Source organism: Antedon mediterranea, chromosome 2, assembly GCF_964355755.1.
Source record: "Antedon mediterranea chromosome 2, ecAntMedi1.1, whole genome shotgun sequence".
NCBI classification, from domain to species: Eukaryota; Metazoa; Echinodermata; class Crinoidea; order Comatulida; family Antedonidae; genus Antedon; species Antedon mediterranea.
Window position 1 is genome coordinate 2,768,667 of NC_092671.1, and position 25,403 is coordinate 2,794,069.

At 33.3% G+C, this 25,403-nt stretch overlaps 1 protein-coding gene across 3 annotated transcripts; it reads right to left on the bottom strand.

Moving 5' to 3' along the window:
* Nucleotides 1–1,794: 1,794 nt before the first annotated feature.
* Nucleotides 1,795–15,958, bottom strand: LOC140040052 (GDP-L-fucose synthase-like). Of its 3 annotated transcripts, none has more exons than XM_072085705.1 (8): nt 15,872–15,958; nt 13,351–13,513; nt 10,438–10,552; nt 4,271–4,473; nt 3,972–4,105; nt 3,313–3,524; nt 2,780–2,879; nt 1,795–2,680 (listed from the first exon to the last, which is right to left on the bottom strand). In XM_072085705.1, exons 2-8 carry the CDS (start codon nt 13,497–13,499, stop codon nt 2,625–2,627), a joined length of 969 nt encoding a protein of 322 aa, XP_071941806.1. In that variant the 5' UTR covers nt 13,500–13,513; nt 15,872–15,958; the 3' UTR covers nt 1,795–2,624. The 3 variants fall into 3 exon arrangements, with proteins under 3 accessions (XP_071941806.1, XP_071941808.1, XP_071941807.1); XM_072085707.1 differs by having other exon boundaries at nt 15,883–15,942; XM_072085706.1 differs by having other exon boundaries at nt 15,876–15,931.
* Between the last annotated feature and the right edge of the window lie 9,445 nt (nt 15,959–25,403).

The window sequence follows — 25,403 nt, forward strand, 5'->3', positions numbered from 1 at the left end:
ACTATTTTCACAATTTATAATTGCAAAGTGTTTTTAGGCCAGGAAAATTCTGCGAATGTCAATGTGTTTTAAATTTTAAGCATCCCGTAAAGTAACACTGTAATACTTAGTTTTTATATAGTTCGAACTATATGCTATATTAAACTTTATGCCTATGTTAAAGTAATTTTCATGCAATAAAGTTTTAGCTACTACATTCCTTTCTTGCTAATGAAACTCCAGTTACATGGAATGGTGGGCTAATCAGGGCTTGCAGAATCTTGTACTTTGGGCATGTAATGTCTAAAACTTGGTTTCTCCAATTTTAACCTGTCTAACTTTTTTGTTAGTTTATTTGCAAGAAAAACTAATTAATTTCTATTTTCCTTTCAATCCCTGTTGGATTTTTATAAGGTAGCTTGTCTGGGCACAAGCAGTGAAATTCTACATGCCTGTCTACAAGCGCTCAATTAGTACATAATTTAATACAACGTTGTAAAAGTTCAAAATATTTGTTAATATCTTCATATAAAACCTCAATTTTGCTAATTTTGTGCTATAAATATTTCCAAGTATTCTTTTAAAACTTACACCTTGAGATACGAGCCAAATGACAGTTCATCCCGTCCAGAGGTCATAGGTCACCTCACCAAATATAGTATGTCATGCTCTTATGTTTATGTATGTTTTATTTGCATTCAAAAATATCAATAAAGCAATTAATTTTTATTTTTTGTTATAAATAATTTATTGATAACGGTTTAATATTTATTTATGTCGTTTAGTTAATTATATTTTTACAATTTATTATTATTTTAATAAATATTATTCCATAAACAATTGCAAATAGTTTTAACGATGATTGATAATAATTTCATTTTATAAGTTGAATAATTGTAATTTAACAATTTAATATTCTTTTGATTGTATGTTATATATAATATATATATTCATATATATATATATATATATATATAATATATATAATATATTGTATACAATTGGGAGCAGTTGTCTACGGATGCGAAATATAGCAAGGAATTTTAATTATTTAACATCATTTATATTAAAATTAATTAAATCTATAATTAAAATGATGCTAGTTAACTTATCCTGATATTAAAAGTTCTCTTAATTTATTTTTAATATTAAAATCATTACATAATATCCTATTATTAATATATGTAAAATGGTGATTATTAACAGCACATGTAACTGATCTTTGTGTTAATTCAAAATATATATGCCCTATTATATCGAGAAAATGTCATTAAAAATGTAAAAGTGCAAAACTAAAATGATATTATTGTCTTGTTGTTCATCCTTTATGGTGTTCAGAGAGTTGTAGGCGATTTGGTGAAAAATACCCAAATTATACACTCCACTTTCATATGACCCAACAAAAATAAAAATGGCTTTAAAAATGTCAGGGATTTTAAAAAATCACCCCAAATATAAACTCTCAATTGTGCAATTTCTATTATCATCTTTTGGTGCCATGTAGAAAAGATTTTGTTCAAAAATTACCTAAAATATGAGTTTTTATAAAATGTGATAATATTGCTGTATACAGATATCATGTTGTTATATTAAAAACGTTCCCTGTAGTTTATTTGGTGATGAAACCATATTTTGAAAAGTTCCCTGTACTATGGTACAGGGATTTTGGTCAAAAATTACCTAAAATATGAATTTTATAAAATGTGATAATATTGCTGTATACATATTTATGATATTATATTATATTGTGATAGGACAAATATACATTGAAAAAAATGGAGTCAAAATTAAGCAATTTTTCGAAAAAGTTCCTTGTACTTTATTTGGTGATAAAAATATACTAACTATATATATATATGGTATAGTATGTTTTATGAACCAACCAACAAAAAAATAAATACAAAACTATATATATTTGGAATGTATTAGATATAATAAGATTAGGGTGAGAGGCTAGCATAGCATGGGTTATGTATTGGTTAGGCTGACTTGTTGATAGAGGTTAATTCAAATACCATGGGCTATGTATTGGTCAATAGGTTGGATTATGGATTGACTGGGTTATGTACAGGTTAGGCCGGGGTGTATACAGCCGGTTAAGATGGATTGTAATTAACCTATGTGTATAATTACATCATACCTTATAATAGCACATGATTATAATCCTACACACATCAACATGTATACTTTATCCCCATTAACTTATACTTTTGGTTATTGGTGTTGCAGAGCTTGAAATATACTTTTTATCCACCAGAAAACATTTGGTTATAACTAGCAAAATAAGCAACCCAACTAGCATTTTAGCAAGTAAGCACTGTGTGGTAAATTAATAAATTCTACAAAAGAAAAAATGACAGACATTGACATGTCTTGCCTGCTGTATGTTGTTAGTTTAAAAAAAGTTCAAATTACAACCACCCAACATTTTAGCTACTTAACATTTTCAACTAGCAATTACGACAAATCTACTATCAAATCGTTAGTTAGGGTGAACTTTGACCCCTGTTGTTTCGTCTACTACCTATCAACTAACTTTCCACAAGTGCTCATCTTCTGTGTCCAGTTAATGACACCAAATGCATTTCTGTTCTTCTTTCTTCTCCCCTATTTGTGCTTTTAAAGTTAGCGTATTTTCCTTCACTTTATTTCCTGGCTGTCTCATAATTATCCACAAACCACGTCACTGTCTCCTTTAACGCTGCGAATAATAGTAAAATAACATCGATATTAAAAGTATGATCGATTGATTAATGATATTATTCAGATACATGGTTTGAATTCTTGTAAATAAAAATACCTTGTTTAATTGGGGTAAATTTAAAATCAGGAAAAAGACTTTTTAATTTTGCGTTACTTGCTGTTTTCTTGAACTGTCCGTCTGATTTACTTGTATCAAGCTGAGTTGATCAATAGGAAATTAACAGATATAAAGAAGTTAACAAGCAGCAGAAGAAGTGTCATACATATATGTAATTATATTATTTAATAAATTGATGATGAACCTGGTAACATAAAGGTAATAATTGTTCATGTTTTAAAAAGAGTATAACATATATATTTTGTGTGCACACTTTTTGTCTAAAAACAAATGAATGACTTTTCGCTCCACAACACATCACAGCTTTCGAGTCAAAAAGTCATTCTATACATGCTCAGAAAGACATGAGCTTGTATAGAATGACTGTTAGACACAAAAGCCTGCCCTGTCATGAAAACCGAAGGGTCGCTAATAAAAGATTATGAATGAAAGTTTGTGGATACACAAAATAAAAAAGTAAGGGTTCAATTTAATAAAGCTTATACAATAATATTTGTTTGTGCCAAGGATACAAAAACATTTCCTTTAAATTCATAAGCGTCAACAACCATGTCTGCAACCTCTTTGATTGACACTTCATCTTCTTCTCCAACTGACAAGATAATGGGGTTGACCTCATCATACTCGTGTAGAACCCAGATAAAAAGACGTGCCAAGTCCTTGGAGTATATGAACTGACGAAGTGGAGACCCTGTACCCCATATTGTAAATGGCGTGTCATCTTCTGTTGAAAATATGAGAACATTCAGTCAATTATATACAGTATGTAAAATATTATTTTTCTTTCCTCCTCTTCTACACTGTCACCTTCCACCCCCACCACATTAATAACTTCACAAATAAAAAAAAGGAAAATTTGTATTTTTTTAACATGGTCCGGTTTTAAATATCAACATGCGCCCTCTGTGGCAATATTTTGATATTATATATTAAGTACTTCACTCAGTTTCTGAGTGCTTTCTTTTTCTTTTTATTGTTAGGTTAATAAAATAAATAGATAAGTAACTAGTTAGGTTAGCAGCACACCATGAGAATGTCTTGGTGTTTCGTTACTTCAACTACGTTACAATACATTCAGTTGCATGAATGTTTAGTTATCAATATAATAAAAGCATCTAGGCTACAGTCTTTTTCTTTTTTGTTTTGTTTACTAGATATAACCTGTACTCGCCTTTTGCTCGATACACTTTATGTATCAGTCCTGGAATCACATGACCATTCTCTAAATTAAAGTTGTCGTGAGGACCAAAAACATTTGTAGGTATGACGGAAGTAAACATACACCCGTGTTGTGAATGGTATGCTCTGTAAACATTGAAAATAATAAAGTATTATTACATCATCATACAATTGCAAGGGTAGAGATCAGAGATAGAATTTGAGTATGGACCTAAAAAATTAAAGAATTCAATGATTTGACAGTGGTGGTTGAATTTATAGCAGAGGATATACGGTAAATATTATACTGACTTGTTTTGTACGTCAATCATTCGTTTTGCGTATGCGTAGCCAAAGTTTGAGTCATGCGGTGGACCGTTATGGATCATCGACTCGTCAATAGGATACGTTGTCTTATCAGGAAAGATGCACGTTGACAAACAAGACACTACTTTGCGTACATTATGTTTATACGCATTATGTAAAACATTATCGTTTATCTTTATATTAATTCTCTGTAAACAATAACACAACAAAATAAATATATCAATTCTCAAGATGTGTATTTAGGTCTTAAAACAATTATGTGACCACCACAAAAGATGATTAAATTTAAAGTATATATACTGAAAGGCTGTTACACACAATTCAGCGAGTGTAGACGTGTTTTCATCGAGCTCTCGCTAGCCACACTATTCATAGTCAAACCGGCGTCACCTCCTTCTGGTTTATGTAAAGCACTGCATTGATTTTCAACTTATTTACTGAGTGCTGTTTTACAACTATCATCTACGCTATTTTGTTCGTTTATCGTATTTTACTGATTTTCTGGTGGTTCTCCGACGACGTTTACTAGGCCTACCTGTTTGTGCGTGCAGGTCACGTGACTCTTACATCGCCATTATGGGCATTCCGTACTGTCTCACCACCTGTACTTTGCTCATAATTGCATTTTTCTTTGTAAGCCGGCTTACGTCACTATTCGACTCGGATAACAAGGTTGAGCCTCAGTGCTTAGAATATCATCATTATAACTGCGTAAGTTACACAAACTTTTTTATGCCGCCTAATTGCCGGTGTTTTTTTAAATACCGTAGACATTTAAGAAACGCAGGTGGAAGAGTGCATTATTATGCTAATCATACGTCGTCTCAACGAGACATGATCGTGCTTGCGGGTGATGTCAAAACCAACCCCGGTCCTGGTGGATCTACAGTAAATCTATCTTATTATAATGCTAGAAGCATTGTAAATAAAATTTCAGATCTCCAGCGTATTATCACCACTGACTCAACCAATGTAATCTGCATTACAGAAACTTTCCTACATCCAACGATATCTAACTCTCAAATGTTTCCTGCATCCTTATACACAGTATTTAGATGTGACAGAAACTGACATGGTGGAGGAACGCTTATTGCTGTCGTTAATGACTTACAACCTCATGACACAGCTAAGTATAACGTTGATGGTCTTGAAATATGTTGGACTGTTATATATACTATGAAAGGTAAAGTTCTTATTGGTTGTGTATATCTTCCTCCGAATGCTAATATTACTTTCTTTGATAAATTGCAAAATAGTATTGACTCAGTTTTTGACGATGTTTATTTATACAACTGTATAATTCTAACAGGCGATTTCAACATTAATTTGAACTCTCATGATAATTATTTAAAGGAGAAACTTTCCTCTGTTCTAGATGTATTGAACTTTACACAAGTTGTTAATTTTGTTACTAGACGCAGAAATGAACTTTCTAGTGAAGGAAATCTGATCGACCATGTCTATGTCAGCAAACTTGAAACGCTTTCATCCATTTCAACATGTGCACCTATCTTAGGTAGCGATCACGATGGAATCCAGTTGTGCTTATGATCTCGCTTTCAAAGGGACTCGCCTGCCTCCTGGCTATTTTTTAGACTACGCTAAGATTGATATTAATAGATTTAATAACACTTTCGAAAATACTGATTGGCCTGATTTTACATGTGCTATTGATATGAACTCTGCTTGGGACTTTTTTAGAACACATTTCCTTGATGTCATTCACAAAGTAGTTCCGAAACGCAAGGCTAAGAGGCGTTCTAAACCTCCGTGGATAACGCCCGATATAATAAAACAATCAAGAATCAAGAAGCGTTTATTCAAGAAAGCTAAAAATTCTGATGACACAGTTAAATGGGATAAGTTCAGGAAATGTCGAAACGCTCTCAAATATCGTGTAAACAAATCATACTTTGAGTATGTTAATAATCTCGCGGCAAAAAGTAATACTGACAATGGAAAAGCTTTTTGGTCATTTACGAGGAAATCGCGAGCGAAAAATGCACCGAAGATGTTTAATATTAATAGGACACTAGTAGAGAATCCCCAGATTATTGCCGACGCTTTTAACTCTTTTTTTCAATCAAATTTCACAATGACTCTGTGCAGGTTGAAACTCACACTGATTGTACTGGGAACCATATTGGCCTCTCTCCCCTCAATAACATCATTACAACCCCGTCGGAGGTCTTGTTCATAATTAACGGTCTGAAAATGGGGAAAGCTCCGGGCCTGATGGCATAACGTCATCGATGCTTAAACTATCTGCTACATATATATGTAAGCCCCTTTCTGAGCTTTTCAATCTTTCGCTTCGATCTGGCGTTCTTCCGACAGAATGGAAAGTGGCCAATGTGGTTCCCATTCACAAATCAGATGATGTTAAAGTTATAAACAACTATCGTCCGATTTCGCTATGTAGTGTTGTGGGTAAGATACTTGAGAGAATCGTGTGTAAAAATCTAACCGACCACCTTAACTTGCATGGTATGATGTCCTCACAACAGCACGGGTTTGTCTCCGGCAGGTCTTGTCAAACTCTCCTTGCCACTGCTTACACCCATTGGTCTGATATTTTGGATGAACGCAAGCCCCCTCCCATTGATGCCCTGTTCTTAGATTTTAGCAAGGCTTTTGATCGGGTCTGTCACTCTCTGCTCCTTGAGAAGCTTCACCGTCTTGGGATCTGTGGCGAAATTTTGCGGTGGTTCACATCTTTTTTATTGGGTAGGTCTCAAAGAGTTGCGTTTAGGGGTGCCCTGTCATACCGTTGTCCTGTCTCCTCGGGAGTCCCGCAAGGTAGTGTACTCGGCCCGGTTTTGTTTAATGTATTTACTTTAGACTTGTCCTCCTCCATTGAATCGAATATTTTACTTTATGCCGACGATGTAGCAGTCTACAGGGCAATAAGATCTACCGAAGACAGTGCTGCATTGCAGAACGACATAAACGAAATATATAATTGGAGTGTTCTTAATAAATTACCGCTTAATCCTATTAAATGTAAGCACATACGGTTTACTAGATCAGCCAAACTTAAGAACAGTGCAATCAATTATCTAATTGGGGAGAACGTTATTGAGAGGGTGGAGTGTTTTAAATATATTGGGATTTTACCTTTACACACAAGCTTGAATGTCGCAAATGTTAAGGCTAAGGCGTCCAGGCTTCTGGGGTTTATCATGAGGGTCGTGCGTTTTAGAAACCACATCGTTATCCCGAAGCTTTTTAATGCTCTTGTTAGACCTATTATGGAGTATGGGATGCCGGCGTGGTTTCCGTATCGAAAGGGAGAGATTGAATCTTTAGAAAGGGTTCAACGCCGCATGACCAGGGTTTGTATACCTAAATCCTGGGGCACCCTGTCTTATGAGCAGAGACTTGGAGTTCTTGGTCTTCCGTCCTTTGATGGTCGTATAAATTACCTATTGATTTCCGTTGTTTCCAAATGTCTCTATAACAAATATAATTTTAAAATTTTTGATTTTGTTCAGATTAACCTCAGGCGTGACAATGATCTAAGATTTGTTCACAAGTTTGGTAGGACTGACAATTCTAAATGTTCTACATTTAACCAGTTTCAACGCTCATGGGATAGGTTGCCTCAGGATCTTAGAAATACGCTCCCGATTAACTTAGGCTTATTTACTAATAAATTAAAATGTTATTTTAAGCTAAATATTTCCTTTTATTCTTTTACAACTATCGGCCATTAATCCGCGAAAAATTGAAACTTCATTTGATATCTGTGATAATTATAACAGTAATAATAATAATAATAATAATAATAATAATAACTAGACATGAAACTCGTCACTTTGACGAGTTAGTTATCCGCACGACAGATGGTACGTGCACGTCATACGTTAAAAACTATAATAAGAGGTGGTCCTGTATTTTCGCCTTGTAGCCTATTATAATTATACAGTACACTGTGTATAAAAGGAGACATTAATTCTACATGATACAGAGGGCGGCAAACAACAATTTGCTCACATCAGAGACTATGCTGGTGTACATTGTACTACTGTATTATTATATGACATATTAACTGAATTATGGGACCTGCCTTTAATTCAAATATTTAACATGATGACGTCATAAAAAAAACAACACAACGATAGCAATTTCTGAAGAAAATTATCTTAGCAACAACATATTAACGTGTAGAAGAAATTTGAATACGTAAAATGTTGGTGCGCGCACATTTAAATGTGATGAACTATTACGCAAAATATGAAAATACGACTTTTTTTATTCAACTGGCAATATGATGACGTCAAAACATCCGATTGGCAAAATGTTTACATGAATTCGTATCTACAATCCTATAGCTTCCAGAAAACGTTTTAATCGTGATTATCACATTTTATTCTTACGAGCTATTACAGATTAAAATTTACTGTAAAGATGAAATTAATGACCCACGTAATTAAAATTTTTAGGCATGATGACGTTATAAAAATTAAAATATTTTTATCTCATGCTAAAGAAAGTTGATTAACCTAGACAATATATAAATATAGGAGAAAAAGAAATACAGATAAGCGTGATGCGCTCCATTGAATGTGATGAGCAATAACGAAACAGACAAAAATCCTATATTTTACATTCGTGTGGCCATACGATTACGTCACAATGTTTTTTTAGCCTTATCGATGCATGATCCGATATCTGCAACTCATCAACTTCTAGATTTTGTAATAAAAATAAACGGTTCACGGTTTACTTTAGAAACTATGACTGTTTAAAAAAAGACATTATTTTGATGATTTTTTAAGCTTTTTCTTAAAAAACGCGCACAAATTGTCTAATTCAACGTGTTCGTATGGCGTTATTTAAACTGGAAAAGTTCTAAATTGTTTTCAAAATTACTAGGAAAGGCTTGAAAAATATAATTCAAGAGAAAAAAATATGTTTTTATCGCTACGTGCGCACCGCGTGCGTAAAAAATCGCGCGCCCGTGGGAATTTTTGACATGCTCAAAATGACATGAAACGCGTAAAAAGTTGATTAGAAATTAATTTTGCGCATTTTGAAATTTTAAATGCGCGTGCGCGCGTAACTTCTTGTGAAACATGCCATTTTTAATCCGTAGAAAGTTTGCCCCTGATATGACTTAAATTTTGTCAAAGTGTCAATACTAAATGACTTTTGGTTTTTAATCTATGATCAATCATTGAAATTCATAAAATTGCGCGTAAGTCACGTTGCGCAACTATGACGTCTTTCAAAAATAGGAGGTGCACAACTTCACGTAAATGCCCATATGTTGTCAAAGTTATGAAATGTTATGTTTACACATTTTAGAGAAACGCGACTCACAAAAAGGAAGGAAGGAAAGAAGAATAATACAGAAAAAAAATGTTGATCTCATACAATAACAAGGAGTTATCCGCTTGGTATACCAAGCGGATAACTAATAATAATGTCTTGGGTAACTTTTGTATAGATATTTTGTACTTTTTTAATCTTCACGTTGTTTTTAATGTTGTAATTTTGTATTTTATTGTTGATTGATTTTGTTTTGCTGGACACCCACTTGATAGTTTGATTTAGTTCGCTTTTGGGAATCCTGTCTTTCTGTATTGTTTGTTATTTTTTTTGTTATAATTATGTGAGACGAAATAAATGAAATGAAAAAAAAAAAAAAAAATAAGCTTTAAAACAATTATGTGACCACCACAAAAGATGATTCAATTTAAAGTCAGCTTTTTAAAAATTGAGCATTACATTTTTGTTGAAATTGCATGCATGAGTAACTTTTCTATAATAGCGCCCTCACTTTTATTGTAGGTTCTGGCCTAGTAGTAGTATTTTATGCAAGACTGCACTGATTTATCATTAACACAAAATATGGCCACAAAAACACCATACTGTATTAAAAATCAAACAAAACAACTTAATTATTGATTGTAGACTACCTATGTGTGTGTACATGTAAAGTATAATTAGGACTGATAACATTTAGATATACACGATACATTATAGATTCAAAGCCACAGGGTAGTGCCGATCATGATAACCCATTACTTTTTTTGTGTTGCTTATTATGCATTATATACCTGGCTTAACATTCAATCCATAGGATGAGGCAGCAATTAATTGGATAGAACATTTGTAAATAGGCTCAGGCATATGAATCAACTTACCCAGAAGTCCAGGTTGTACTTAAGGTTACTAAACAGTCCACCGACCATAGCCGCCAGATGAATAACATGGGTTGGTTTGTGCTTCTCAAATAGTGCACACGTTTCAGCTTCCGATCTAGTGTAAAGGAATACACAGAATATTATTACTATATTATAGGTCATTCTAAAGAGACACTTCCATGCAGAGATTGTTCCAACATTAAATGACTCACACATATTGAATACTTGCTCCAATTAGAGATAGATAAGAGGTCAAACCATATCATCTTGTGACCCCTTCAAAATAAAAAAATATTTTGTAGTACAGTAAAACTCCTTCTTTGGGACAACCCTATTAAGGGGACACTTTCCCTTAAAACAAATATGGGACATACAGTATGTTACTGTATAACCCAAATATGGGACATACAGTATGTTACTGTATAACCCAAATATGGGACATACAGTATGTTACTGTATAACCCAAATATGGGACATACAGTATGTTACTGTATAACCCCAATATGGGACATACAGTATGTTACTGTATAACCCAAATATGGGACATACAGTATGTTACTGTATAACCCAAATATGGGACATACAGTATGTTACTGTATAACCCAAATATGGGACATACAGTATGTTACTGTATAACCCAAATATGGGACATACAGTATGTTACTGTATAACCCAAATATGGGACATACAGTATGTTACTGTATAACCCAAATATGGGACATACAGTATGTTACTGTATAACCCAAATATGGGACATACAGTATGTTACTGTATAACCCAAATATGGGGCATACAGTATGTTACTGTATAACCCAAATATGGGACATACAGTATGTTACTGTATAACCCAAATATGGGACATACAGTATGTTACTGTATAACCCAAATATGGGACATACAGTATGTTACTGTATAACCCAAATATGAGACATACAGTATGTTACTGTATAACCCAAATATGGGACATACAGTATATTACTGTATAACCCAAATATGGGACATACAGTATGTTACTGTATAACGCAAATATGGGACATACAGTATGTTACTGTATAACCCAAATATGGGACATACAGTATGTTACTGTATAACCCCAATATGGGACATACAGTATGTTACTGTATAACCCAAATATGGGACATACAGTATGTTACTGTATAACCCAAATATGGGACATACAGTATGTTACTGTATAACCCAAATATGGGACATACAGTATGTTACTGTATAACCCAAATATGGGACATACAGTATGTTACTGTATAACCCAAATATGGGACATACAGTATGTTACTGTATAACCCAAATATGGGACATACAGTATGTTACTGTATAACCCAAATATGGGACATACAGTATGTTACTGTATAACCCAAATATGGGACATACAGTATGTTACTGTATAACCCAAATATGGGACATACAGTATGTTACTGTATAACCCAAATATGGGACATACAGTATGTTACTGTATAACCCAAATATGGGACATACAGTATGTTACTGTATAACCCAAATATGAGACATACAGTATGTTACTGTATAACCCAAATATGGGACATACAGTATGTTACTGTATAACCCAAATATGGGACATACAGTATGTTACTGTATAACGCAAATATGGGACATACAGTATGTTACTGTATAACGCAAATATGGGACATACAGTATGTTACTGTATAACCCAAATATGGGACATACAGTATGTTACTGTATAACCCAAATATGGGACATACAGTATGTTACTGTATAACCCAAATATGGGACATACAGTATGTTACTGTATAACCCAAATATGGGACATACAGTATGTTACTGTATAACCCAAATATGGGACATACAGTATGTTACTGTATAACCCAAATATGGGACATACAGTATGTTACTGTATAACCCAAATATGGGACATACAGTATGTTACTGTATAACCCAAATATGGGACATACAGTATGTTACTGTATAACGCAAATATGGGACATACAGTATGTTACTGTATAACGCAAATATGGGACATACAGTATGTTACTGTATAACCCAAATATGGGACATACAGTATGTTACTGTATAACCCAAATATGGGACATACAGTATGTTACTGTATAACCCAAATATGGGACATACAGTATGTTACTGTATAACCCAAATATGGGACATACAGTATGTTACTGTATAACCCAAATATGGGACATACAGTATGTTACTGTATAACCCAAATATGGGACATACAGTATGTTACTGTATAACCCAAATATGGGACATACAGTATGTTACTGTATAACCCAAATATGGGACATACAGTATGTTACTGTATAACCCAAATATGGGACATACAGTATGTTACTGTATAACCCAAATATGGGACATACAGTATGTTACTGTATAACCCAAATATGAGACATACAGTATGTTACTGTATAACCCAAATATGGGACATACAGTATGTTACTGTATAACCCAAATATGGGACATACAGTATGTTACTGTATAACGCAAATATGGGACATACAGTATGTTACTGTATAACGCAAATATGGGACATACAGTATGTTACTGTATAACCCAAATATGGGACATACAGTATATTACTGTATAACCCAAATATGGGACATACAGTATGTTACTGTATAACCCAAATATGGGACATACAGTATGTTACTGTATAACCTAAATATGGGACATACAGTATGTTACTGTATAACCCAAATATGGGACATACAGTATGTTACTGTATAACCCAAATATGGGACATACAGTATGTTACTGTATAACCCAAATATGGGACATACAGTATGTTACTGTATAACCCCATCGTAAACGCCAATTCAGAAGTAACCTGTATTATAGGGACACTTTGTTACATGAACTGTACAAGTGTCCCTTTCACGGGTTCTACTGTTCTATACTACTTACGTAAGATCAGCGTCTTTTGACGAAACAAAGACCCATTTTTCATTCGTCTGATTTCCAATTTCTGCAATTTCTTTGATAGCCATTCCTACAAGGCCTGTACCTCCAGTGACTAGGATGGTTCTGCATGGTTTTGACTGGGAATCTGCCATTGTTTATAGTAGGCCTATTCGTTCAATTAAAACCATTAATTAAGAACATATCAAATTAAGAACAAAAAAAAGACTTGTAGGGTAAGAAACATCATCAATAATGCCTTAATTAATGTAATTGTCTCTGGCTATTACTTATTATTAGATTACGTATTCATAAAAAATATAAATATTTATACATTTTTATTATTCATTTGATTATTTTGTCTAGGCCTATATCTTTAAACTCATTGGTCACTGAACAAAGTTGGCACATGAAGGTAAAAATTGTTACCGCCATGGTTGGCATGTTTTTTCTCAGTGACCAATGAATAAGGCAAAAATAAAAAATTATTAATAGTAATTCATTTCAAAATAATATTTTTCTGAACATGTTTATGATGCCATGGATGCGCGATATCTACAAAATAGAAAAACGACCCTCATCTCTTTCTTACACGGTCACGGTTGTTGTGGAGGCTGGTCCATGACACATATGGCACTCCATACATATCAACATACAAAATCCGCCAGGCAAAATATCACCTTGCTTCATCGGATGCTAGTCAAGTCGCCCCATCGCAAAGTCGCCCCATACAAAGTCGCCCCATACACAGTCGCCCCATCGCAAAGTCGCCCCAAAACAAAGTCGCCCTGACACAGTCGCCCCATTGCAATGTCGCCCCATCGCAAAGTCGCCCCAACGCAAAGTCGCCCCAACGCAAAGTCGCCCCAACACAAAGTCGCCCCATCGCAAAGTCGCCCCAAAACGTTAAAAAATAGTTTAAAAGTGCGTAAAATGTCGCAATGATACACAAAATAACACGGAACGTGTAGGCATAAAAGGGGAAGCCCCGCCATGTAGTCTTAGGTCACACGATCAGCACGCTCCCCAATCATCAGAGAGGAAGCCCCCAACTAATCACTCCGCGGTCGCACTAACGTGCTAGCTCTCACCAGAGGGAAACCCTCGTAATTACTCCGCCGTTGTCACACTACAACGCACCATCTGAAGATGGGGAAACCCCGTCGGAGTTTTACGATGATATCAGTCGCGTTCGAAATCGGTGGCGTTTAATTTTGGTCGCGATAAAATGATGTTATACGATCTAGATTATTTTTACTTTGGTCGATGAATATTTATTATTATTATTAGGCCTAGGCCTATATTAATAATTGATTGTTTTTATTTTACACTGAGGTCTATGATGAGAGAAAGATGTGTGCCTTAAAAATCTGTGTCTTTTATTTTTTATATGCAACAAATTAGGTAAAACAATTTATTTATAAACATTCAGTTTACTATTATATACATAGTATTACAATGAACATTGATGATTATAAGCCTGGAAATGCAATCCCATCATTATATCCATTATAAAATTGCATCATATCGCCACTATATGTCGTAAATGATGACGTGCATGTGTGTATTCGTCGTACGTCCGTGTACGTATTATTCCGTGCCTCTTCACTGTCTTGTTTATTAAAATTAAATAAACACCCGATATGAGGATATTTATTAGGCATGATAATTAGAATGTTCTATAACCAAAAGGGTTGAAAAGAATTTCTTCAGTAAAATGATCATTCTGCTGTTGAATAAAAAGCGACTCGCAATCTTAAACATTCTCTGAAACCAATCGGAGCTGCTCCTTCTGGTATCTGTTTCATTCTCACAGCTGCTACGTCTTTCTGCTGCCCGTCGGGGATTCCCCTTTTTAAAAAACACGCACACGATAATCATACTGTACGATGGTGTTTCCATGGTCAAAATGTAGCATTTTAATTTTACTAAAATACCTGCATGTAAAACAATCATATCGGCGATGAAATCCTTTTTTATAAAATTAAGACACATAACTTGTCAATAAATGCAAAATGATCAATAAGTAGCCTATAACACTCATTGTCTCACAACACTGTAAATAACGAAATAAAACCGTGGGCGACTTTGCGATGGGGCGACTTTGCGTTGGGGCGACTTTGCGTTGGGGCGACTTTGCGTTGGGGCGACTTTGCGATGGGGCGACTTTGTAATGGGGCGACTGTGCCGGGGCGACTTTGTTTTGGGGCGACTTTGCGATGGGGCGACTTTGTATTGGGCGACTTTGTATGGGGCGACTTTGCGATGGGGCGACTTGACTGGATCCCGCTTCATCCAGTGATGTGTAGGCCCTACAGAACAGTCAGTGGGTACCGCTCTACCGTACCGGCTAGCCTACGACGTGACGTTTAGCTCTAGGGGGCCTACTACTACAGCCTAGGCCTCTAGCTAGTCCTAGCCTAGATGTCTATCTTTTTAAGCCTAGCTACCCCAGCCACGCACACAAAAGCCACAAAAGCTGACCTAGTTATTTATATTGTCTATAAATCCCCATAATATGACTTACGTACTAAATACCTAAATACAGTACAAGTTTTGTGTGCAAAAACAGACGTGGATGGCACACGCGGCATGCAAAGAAAAGTAAATACACATTTTCTTATGTAGTTGTTCTTTAATAACAGAGAACTACGGGGCGCCGTTTGGGACATGCTAATTTTGTCGAAATATTACAATTTTGTCTACAAATACAAAATTCATTTTGTTAACACAAAATTCATTTTGTATTGACAAAATTTATTTTGTCTCGACAAAATTAATTCTGTGTAAATTAATTCTGTGTGGAAAAAATTAATTCTGTGTAGACAAAATTCATTCTGTAACGACAAAATTCATTTTGTGGCGACAAAATGTATTCTGTGTAGACAAAATTTATTCTATGTAGACAAAATTCATTCTGTGTAGACAAAATTCATTTTGTTGCAACAAAATTCATTTTGTCGCGACAAAATGAATTTTGTTAGCCTAGCCTACTCAAGCGTGGGACAAAATGTTTTAAAAAACGTTTGGAGTAGGCTCGGTTTTAACATTTAAATTAGAAGGCGGAGTTTAAACGTGAAAAGGACAAGACGGGGTGAAGCTATAAATGATGACAGTGGCGAATCTTTGACATTTGTTATTGGTTCAGTTATTATGGCTGAGCATGCCTCCGTCTCTATTGCTATCATATTAATCTATTTTATAATATCAGGGACCCCTGGAAATATCAGATATGATCAGTATTCATACTTTGACAATTTAATATCTACGTCGTCAGTAATAATAATTATTATAATGTATTCTATATTAAAAAATCGGAAAATGGTTTTCATTAGAGCCCTGCTTATTACTTAAGTAAAATTGTAGTAATGGGGCTATTTAATATTTTTTCGTTTAAAATATTATTAATTAATCTTTATAAAAATGTATATACTTTATTTTAAAATTAAAGATGTATTGTTTCCCAAAATCATGAAAAATAAAGATTTTTAAAATCGGACTTTGAATAGGCCATTATGCAGTTTTAATGAAGTTGTTCACTTCCATAAGAAAAAAGACAAAATAAACAGTTAAATTACCCAAAAACTCATTGGCTTCCAGACAATTTGACCATTTCTTGCTTTAAATTACAGTTTTTTCAGGTAAATAAACTTTTTTCAGACCCAATTTTTTTTTTGTGAAAGTGAATAACTATTATGTGACATTAAAATAACGTATTCAACAAAAAGATTAAAAAAACACTTTTTTTTCAGGAGACAATATATCTTTAAGATAATAATAATCATTGCAGAAATAATGATGCTGAAAGCTGTCCGTTATTTGAAGAAAAAAAAACATTTAAAGAACTGACTACAAAAGATTGCTCACGTTAGTTTTATTATGACAGTCATCCACCCTGCGAAACCTAATAACCTCTAACCTACGGTAGTAAGTAGGCCAGGTAGCCTACGTTGGCTAGGTTCAGGACTGATTGCCCATAAAACATTCGATGTATAAATATCAACACCCCAGACAGTGTAATAATGACCTTTCCAAACCGAAAACCATTCTGGTTTGACGGAGGATCTGGGCTTCTCCAAGATTACGCAAGTTGTCTAGGACCTCTTCAGGTAAAGCTTCAATAATGTGGGGCTATTCGATTCGATTCGAACATTCGATGTATAAATATCAACACCCCATAGACAGTGTAATAATGCCCTTTCCAGACCGAAAACCATTCTGCCCGAAATTACGATACTCTCTCGATACAACTCCATATTTTATTAGAGGAAAATGCATTTTTATTTAACATCAATCTTATCAAGCCAGCCAAAGACTGAATACGTACATCAAAAGTACAAAGAACAATGTAAACCTATAAACAATTACTTGCAATTAGCAATGTATAATAAATAAAATCAACCATGAAGTTGTAAAATAAGCATAGAAACATAACATTTATATTTAGCATTTTTAACATTATTATATTCAAACAAAAGCATCGGACTCTGTTTTCAATTTAAATCGTTTGATTCGTGAGTCGAGGTAAGAAAGTGCTTTACCATTTTTCTTTCAAAAGCATATAGCAAACAAGGCCAACAACCACTGTAAGTCGTGTGCAGTTCAAAGAGTACAGAAAACGCGATAAAACGCAAAGTGATACCGGACCGACCGACCAACAGACCGACCGACATGGTGAACTATAGAGTCGCTTTCACGCAACTAAAAACAAACAATCGGAATTAATTTTGAAGTATACAATTGTTATACGTCAGTATAAACTGTACTTATACTCGACGCAAAGTATTCCAGTTCCATATTAGACTTTTGCTTAATTAGTTTGCTTTTACTCACGGTAGATAAATTAATTTAAATTCCTTTACCTATTAACAATTTGTTGGCACCGGTGTAGAGGAGGTCGTAAAATGATATTCGCGCGCTGTTTGATCGTAGGCCTATAGGCCTAACTGTCAATCTTCGAGTTTCCAATAACAACCCCGCCTTCTAATTTAAATGTTAAAACGTTTTGTCCCACGCTTGAGTAGGCTCGGCTAACAAAATTCATTTTGTCGCAACAAAATCAATTTTGTTGCAACAAAATGAATTTTGTCGCGACAAAATGAATTTTGTTGCAACCAATTGAATTTTGTCGCGACAAAATGAATTTTGTTGCAACAAAATGAATTTTGTCTACACAGAATGAATTTTGTCTACACAGAATACATTTTGTCGCCACAAAATGAATTTTGTCCACACAGAATTAATTTTGTCTACACAGAATTAATTTTGTCCACACAGAATTAATTTTGTCTACACAAAATGAATTTTGTCGTTACAGAATGAATTTTGTCTACACAGAATTAATTTTGTCAACACAGAATTAATTTTGTCTACACAGAATGAATTTTGCTTACACAGAATTAATTTTGTCTTGACAAAGTTCATTTTGTCTCGACAAAATTCATTTTGTCCACACAGAATCAATTTTGTCAACACAAAAAGAAATTTGTCAATACAAAATGAATTTTGTATTGAAAAAATTAATTATGTGTAGACAAAATTGTAATATTTCGACAAAATTAGCAATGTCCTATACGGCGCCCCGTAGAGAACTATCAACCAAAGATACTATAGCGCCACGAAAACGAAAATTACTAAAATCACTGATATGGCTTGAAACTAATTTTTCTTTTGCATTACGGATGGAGTAACCGATATTGAACTTATATACCAAGTTTGAAATATTTGTTAAATCCAGAAGTATTTTTTCTTGATGTTTTTGTATGTGACTATTTCCCTGTGCTCCACTGGCGCCAAATTGGATCCACTGGAGCACAGTGTATTAACATACGAACATTTCTTTTGTAAAAAAAAAATACTCCTTGATTTCAATATATATTTCTTGGTATATTTTTAATTTAAGTTGCTCAATTTACTGGGAAAAAATCGAATTCCTAACCGGTTTTTTTTGTTGTAAAAATCATTATTAGAGTTTAACATAATGTGTCGGAATTGTATGTTTTTTCGTAAGTAGTATCTTAAGCAAACGCAAGTTTATTAAAATCACTGACGTGGCTTGAAACTATTTTTTCTTTTGATTTACGGATGGAGTAACCGATGTTGAACAAATATACCAAGTTTGAAATAATTTTAAATTCCAGAAGTATTTTTTCTCGATGTTTTTGAATGTGACTATTTCCCTGTGCTCCCATTGGTACCAAATTGGGTCCACTTGAGCACAATGTATTGAAATACGAAAAGATATTATAATTTAGTGACTTTTTTCTATTTTATATCACTGTGTGCTCACTGGCGCGCGGGCCAAATTGGGTCCACGTGAGCACAGTGTATTAACATACGAAAAGATATTAAAATTCAGTGACTTTTTTCTATTTTATATCACTGTGCTCCACTGGCGCCAAATTAGGTCCACTTGAGCACAGTGTATTAACATACGAAAAGATATTAAAATTCAGTGACTTTTTTCTATTTTATATCACTGTGCTCCACTGGCTCCAAATTGGGTCGACTTGAGCACAATGTATTAACATACGAAAAGATATTACAATTCAGTGACTTTTTTCTCTTTTATATCACTGTGCTCCCCTGCCTCCAAATTGGGTCCACGTGAGCACAGTGTATTAACATACGAAAAGATATTAAAATTCAGTGACTTATTTCTATTTTATATCACTGTGCTCCACTGGCGCCAAATTAGGTCCACTTGAGCACAGTGTATTAACATACGAAAAGATATTAACATTCAGTGACTTATTTCTATTTTATATCACTGTGCTCCACTGGCTCCAAATTGTGTCCACTTGAGCACAGTGTATTAACATACGAAAAGATATTAAAATTCAGTGGTCCACTGGAGCAGTTACCGTAGTACTATTTCTAATTCGGAAGTAAATAAAGGCATAAATGGCGCTCCGTAGAAGTAGAGAACGCTTGATCGTCGAAATGACGCTCTGAATATACCTCCCTCTGCTGCGGCTGCTCTCACTTCATTCGTTTCGATGGATCTGTATAAGATTTTTTAGCTCAAATCGGAACAAGTTCCAGACGACTTTTGATCTAATTTTTGAATGCTTTTCTAATGATTTAATAAAATTTGTTTTATAAATACAAAAAGTAAACAATCATAATAATTCATTGACATTTTCACTTTTTGTTCCAATAACAATGTCTAGCCAATCATGTACGGTTTCTTCAAGTGTATAGCATTTTAGAATCATGTTGTTGAATTTTGTCCATACTTTTTGGATACTTTTACATTTCAAAAGCATGTGCTTGTCTGTCTCAATTTCGTTTTGGCAGTGTTCGCACATTTCTTCAGGAGATATTTTCCATATCTTCATTCGTTGTTTATGCCAGAATTCGATGTAGCAGTTTAAAATTAAATTGTGCTACTTTTGTTACATGTTTCATGCTATATACTTTTTTTAACCATATTTCATTCCACTTAAAGTTCACATTTCTAAATTCTGTTTCCCATTTCGATTGACAAAATGGAGTAATAGATATATTGTTGATAATGTGTTTATAATAAAATAAATTTTTATACTTTTTACAATATATTGTTTGTATTTCTTGTTTGTCTCTCTCTTTTTCATTGTTTATAAATATTTTCTTCCAATTTGAGGGAATTGCATTTACAATCTTAAAATATTCAATTATTCCATTTTGTTGCTCTGAAAGGGTGGGTATCAATTCTGTCGGAGTCATTAATTTGTGATTAACTATTATATCTTTTATTGTTTTATACCCTGCTTGTATCCAACTTTTAAAATATAATGTTTTTCCACTGCATTTTATAAAAGTGTTTTCCCACAATTGTTGTTTTTCAACTTTGTTTACATTTTGCGGGTATGTAATACTTATATTGTTAAAATACACTAACACTTTGTTTTATTTTGTTTGTTTTATTAGTTTCTCCACACATTTTAAAATAAAAGATAAAAATTACAAATTGCAAAAAGAAAATTACAATAAACAAGAAAAACATCAAAAATGTGCGGATGGAGGTCAAAATAAGTTGCGGACAACTTTAAGTCGTGACCACCAGTTAAAAAAAAAAATAAAAATAATGAAGGTATACAATAGCAGTCCGGTTTACATTAAAAATACAGAAGCTTAAATTGCTAAGACAATAGTACAATTACAAGATGAACAATATGATTCTATTAAGCGAAGAAGAAAGGAAACAAGAAGAACAAGAACAGGAGATTTAGCTGCCATATGCTGCGACCAAAGACTTTTTTAGGTTAAATTTGAACAAAGGTAGATTAGGAAGAGATTTTAATGAAATACTTAATAAATTCCATAGTTTTGGACCATTATAAAAAAATCGATTTTCTTCTTAAATGAAATGTATGCTTTTCAGATAAAATATTTGTTTTAGCAAATCTTGTATTGTAATTGTGAATATCAGGTTGTTGTTTAGGAAATAAAGAAATAATATGATTTGGTAAAGAGTGATTTTTTAGACGATACATAAAAATATAAGTTTGTAATTTGTGTAAATCAAATACATTAAGTATATTAAATTTATTAAATAAGTTTTTGGTGTGAGCTATTCTGGTTGACCCTGCACAAATCCTGATAGCACGTTTTTGTAGTTTAAAGATGTTGTCAATATTGGTTGCTTCAGGACTCGTCCAGGGACACAAGTAAAGAAATTTATCAATTGTGGTAGCCCAAGATAAGTTACAATAATTAATATAGGGTAAAACTAAGGTGTTATATAAAGATAAAAGAATGTGCTGTGGGAGATAGTGCTTTAGTTTATTCATTATTCCAATGTTTCTAGAAATTATATTTGAAATATTATTACGATGGGACTGCCAGGATAACTTTGAGTCTAGGATAACACCAAGACATTTTGTTTCATTAACTTGTTTGATTACACTATCATTAATTTTAATAACAACAGAGTCTATATTTTTTATTTTATAGTTAAAAAAAATATAGTTATTTTTATTAATATTCAAAGATAATTTATTTAAATTGAGCCAATTGGAAATCTTAACTAATTCATTATTTGTAGTTTGCACAAGTTCAGTAATATTTTTGTGTGAAAAAAAATGTTAGTGTCATCAGCAAAAATAACAAAATTTAAGAGGGAAGAGGAATTAGGTAAGTCATTAACATAAATTAAAAAAAGTAAAGGTCCAAGTATAGAGCCTTGTGGAACACCACATGTAATTTTAGAATGAGAAGAAAAGTAGGATTTAACTGAGACAAATTGTTTACGGTTGCCAAGGTAGTTCTTAAAAAATTAAGAGCAAGGCCTCTGATACCATAGAATTCGAGTTTTCTCAAGAAAATGTCATGATCAATTGTATCAAAGGCCTTGCTAAGATCAAGAAAAATACCGATAGTAAAATAATTTTGTAAATAGCTTTAGTAACTTGGTCATAAATATCAAAAAGTGCAAGATCAGTTGAGTATCCCTTTCTAAACCCATATTGACGATCGTGAAGAATGCTGTGTTTAGTGAGAAAATTAAATAATCTATCATAGGTTAGCCGTTCAAGGATTTTTGAAAAACATGGTAGTAAAGAGATGGGTCTGTAGTTACTAAATGAATGAAAATCATCTTTTTTAAAGACAGGAACCACCTTGGCAATTTTAAGTAAGTCGGGGAAAATTCCTTCAGAAAAGCACAAGTTGAAAATATAAGATAATGGTTTAGAAATAAATTTGGAAATAGCTTTAATAACCTTATTAGATATCATCATAGCCTGAACTTTTGTTAATTTTTAAATTGTTGATAATATTTTCCATTTCTTCTTCTGACGTGGGTGCAAAAAAAGGTGAGTTGAGGAAGGAAGTAAAATGCTGGTTAGTAGGTTTTTTTATTGTCTTAGAAATGTTTGGCCCGATGTTTACAAAATAGTCATTAAAAGAATTCGCAATGGTGAGTGGGTCAGTGATTATGGATCCGTTGTGTATAAAATGGGAAGGTAGTTTGTTTTTAGTATTGCGTCCTAAGACTGTATTGATGGTTTGCCAGGTCTTTTGAATATTGCCTTTAAAGGAATTGAATTTGTCATTATAATGTTTTTTACGGTTAATTTTGATTAAATGAGTCAACTTGTTTCTATATTGTGTGTATTTGTGTCTGTCCGACTCTTTTTTGGTTTTAATAGGCCTATATTTTTTATAAAGTCTGTTTCTTTTATCAATAGATTTGATAATGCCAGTTGTAATCCAAGGTTTCTTTTTCTTCCGGATGTTTCGTTTACACCTGACTGTTTTTATGAGTATCGTATAGTTTGGAAAAAGATTTTGAAAATAAGTTATAGGCATCATTTGGACTTTTCATTTTGTAAACATCGGACCAAACGGATTCTTGAAGGTCATTTGCAAGAGAAGAAATAGCTTGATCATTTATTTTCCTGAAGCAAACGTATTTGTTATTATCATTAAGAGAAGCATGTACAGCTTCAGAATAAGTAATAGAATACACTGGAAAATGATCAGAGATGTCAGAGTAAAAAATTCCTGGAGATATTTTGTCATAAACATTGTTACAAAATATGTTGTCAATAAGTGTGGCTGTTGTAGTTGTTATTCGCGTAGGTCTGTCAATGAGGGGGTAAAAATTAAATTTAAACATATTGCTCAAAAATTCGGATGATTGTTTATGAGTGTTTGATTTTAAAAGATCAATGTTAAAATCCCCAGTAATATATGAGATTTTATTTTCATTATTAATAATGTCTAAAAGAATGGATACGTTTGAATTGAAGGTAACTAATGATGACTCGGGTAAGCGATAAACTACACCTAAAATAATATTCCTCGCCTCGGTCTTAACTTCGATAAAAATTGATTCGGCAGATTCAGAAATAATAGAAGAAAGATCACTGCGAACAGAATATTGAAATCTTTGGTCTAAGTATATGGCAACGCCACCCCCTGCTCTGGTTGTTCTAGAAGAATGCAATAAAGTATAACCTCGAATATTGTAAAAAGAAAAACAAGTTTTGTTATTATTAAAAAAGGTTTCAGTGAAACAGATTGCAGAAAAAGTATGTTTTAAGGTACTAATAAAGTCAGTTATATCATTAAAATGATTAACAAGGCTGCGAGAATTCATATTAAAAATGCTAAATGAGGAAGACATATTTGTGATTTTTGAATTAAAAGCATCAATAAGGTTATAATTACACGGATCATTGTTATCTAAAAGTAAAGAGTCATCATTAAGTATATTGTTTAATGAAATACAAAAAGGATCTAAGGTTAAAGGCTGCAAACTGTTTAGATTAACATTGTGGTCAAAGAAGTGTTTTATTTCTTGTTTAAATGCATTGTCATCTAAAATCATATTAAATGGAAACAAAATGGTTGTGCAGTCAATGCACAGCCAGCTGTCATCATTACAACATAGATTGTGTGAAATATTGTTGCAATTGATACATTTTTTAAAATCAGAATTAACGTTCATACAGTAGATAAAACAATTCATGTGGATTCAATATATGTAAATGTATAAATTATATATTTGTGCTTATTTGTATAAACCAAACTACTAGTGACAAGACATACATACAAATAACATAGAACAAGACATATAAACGAAATGCTTAGAACAAAAGGGCATTTAAAACATAATTGAAACATAATCAAGTCTTCTATAATATCCAAAATTAAAAAAGTACAGTATCTGATGAATCAAGTTTGTCTCAGACCAAATCAAGAATAAATTAGGCGAAAAAACTCAGATTCCGGTTTTCAGTAAATTAGTTTTCTAGCTGGGCCTGAAATGGAACAATATAGCCGCTTCACTTCATCAGGTCTTGAGCATGCCGAGATAGATCCGAGCGCGTACAGACGACGATTCTTTTCATAGTGTGCGTAAGTATGTGTATTTTTCCATCTTGTGTCCAGGTGGACTTGATAGCGTCTGCATATTTGGTTTTCACCTCACCTTTTAACATTTCTTTATAAAATTCAGGCATACATTTCAGTTCTACATGACTTTCAAAATTGGGTTCACTAGTATTGACAGTATAATCAAATGGATACATATAATGTTTTGGTAAATATTTCCATTTACCTGGGTCAGG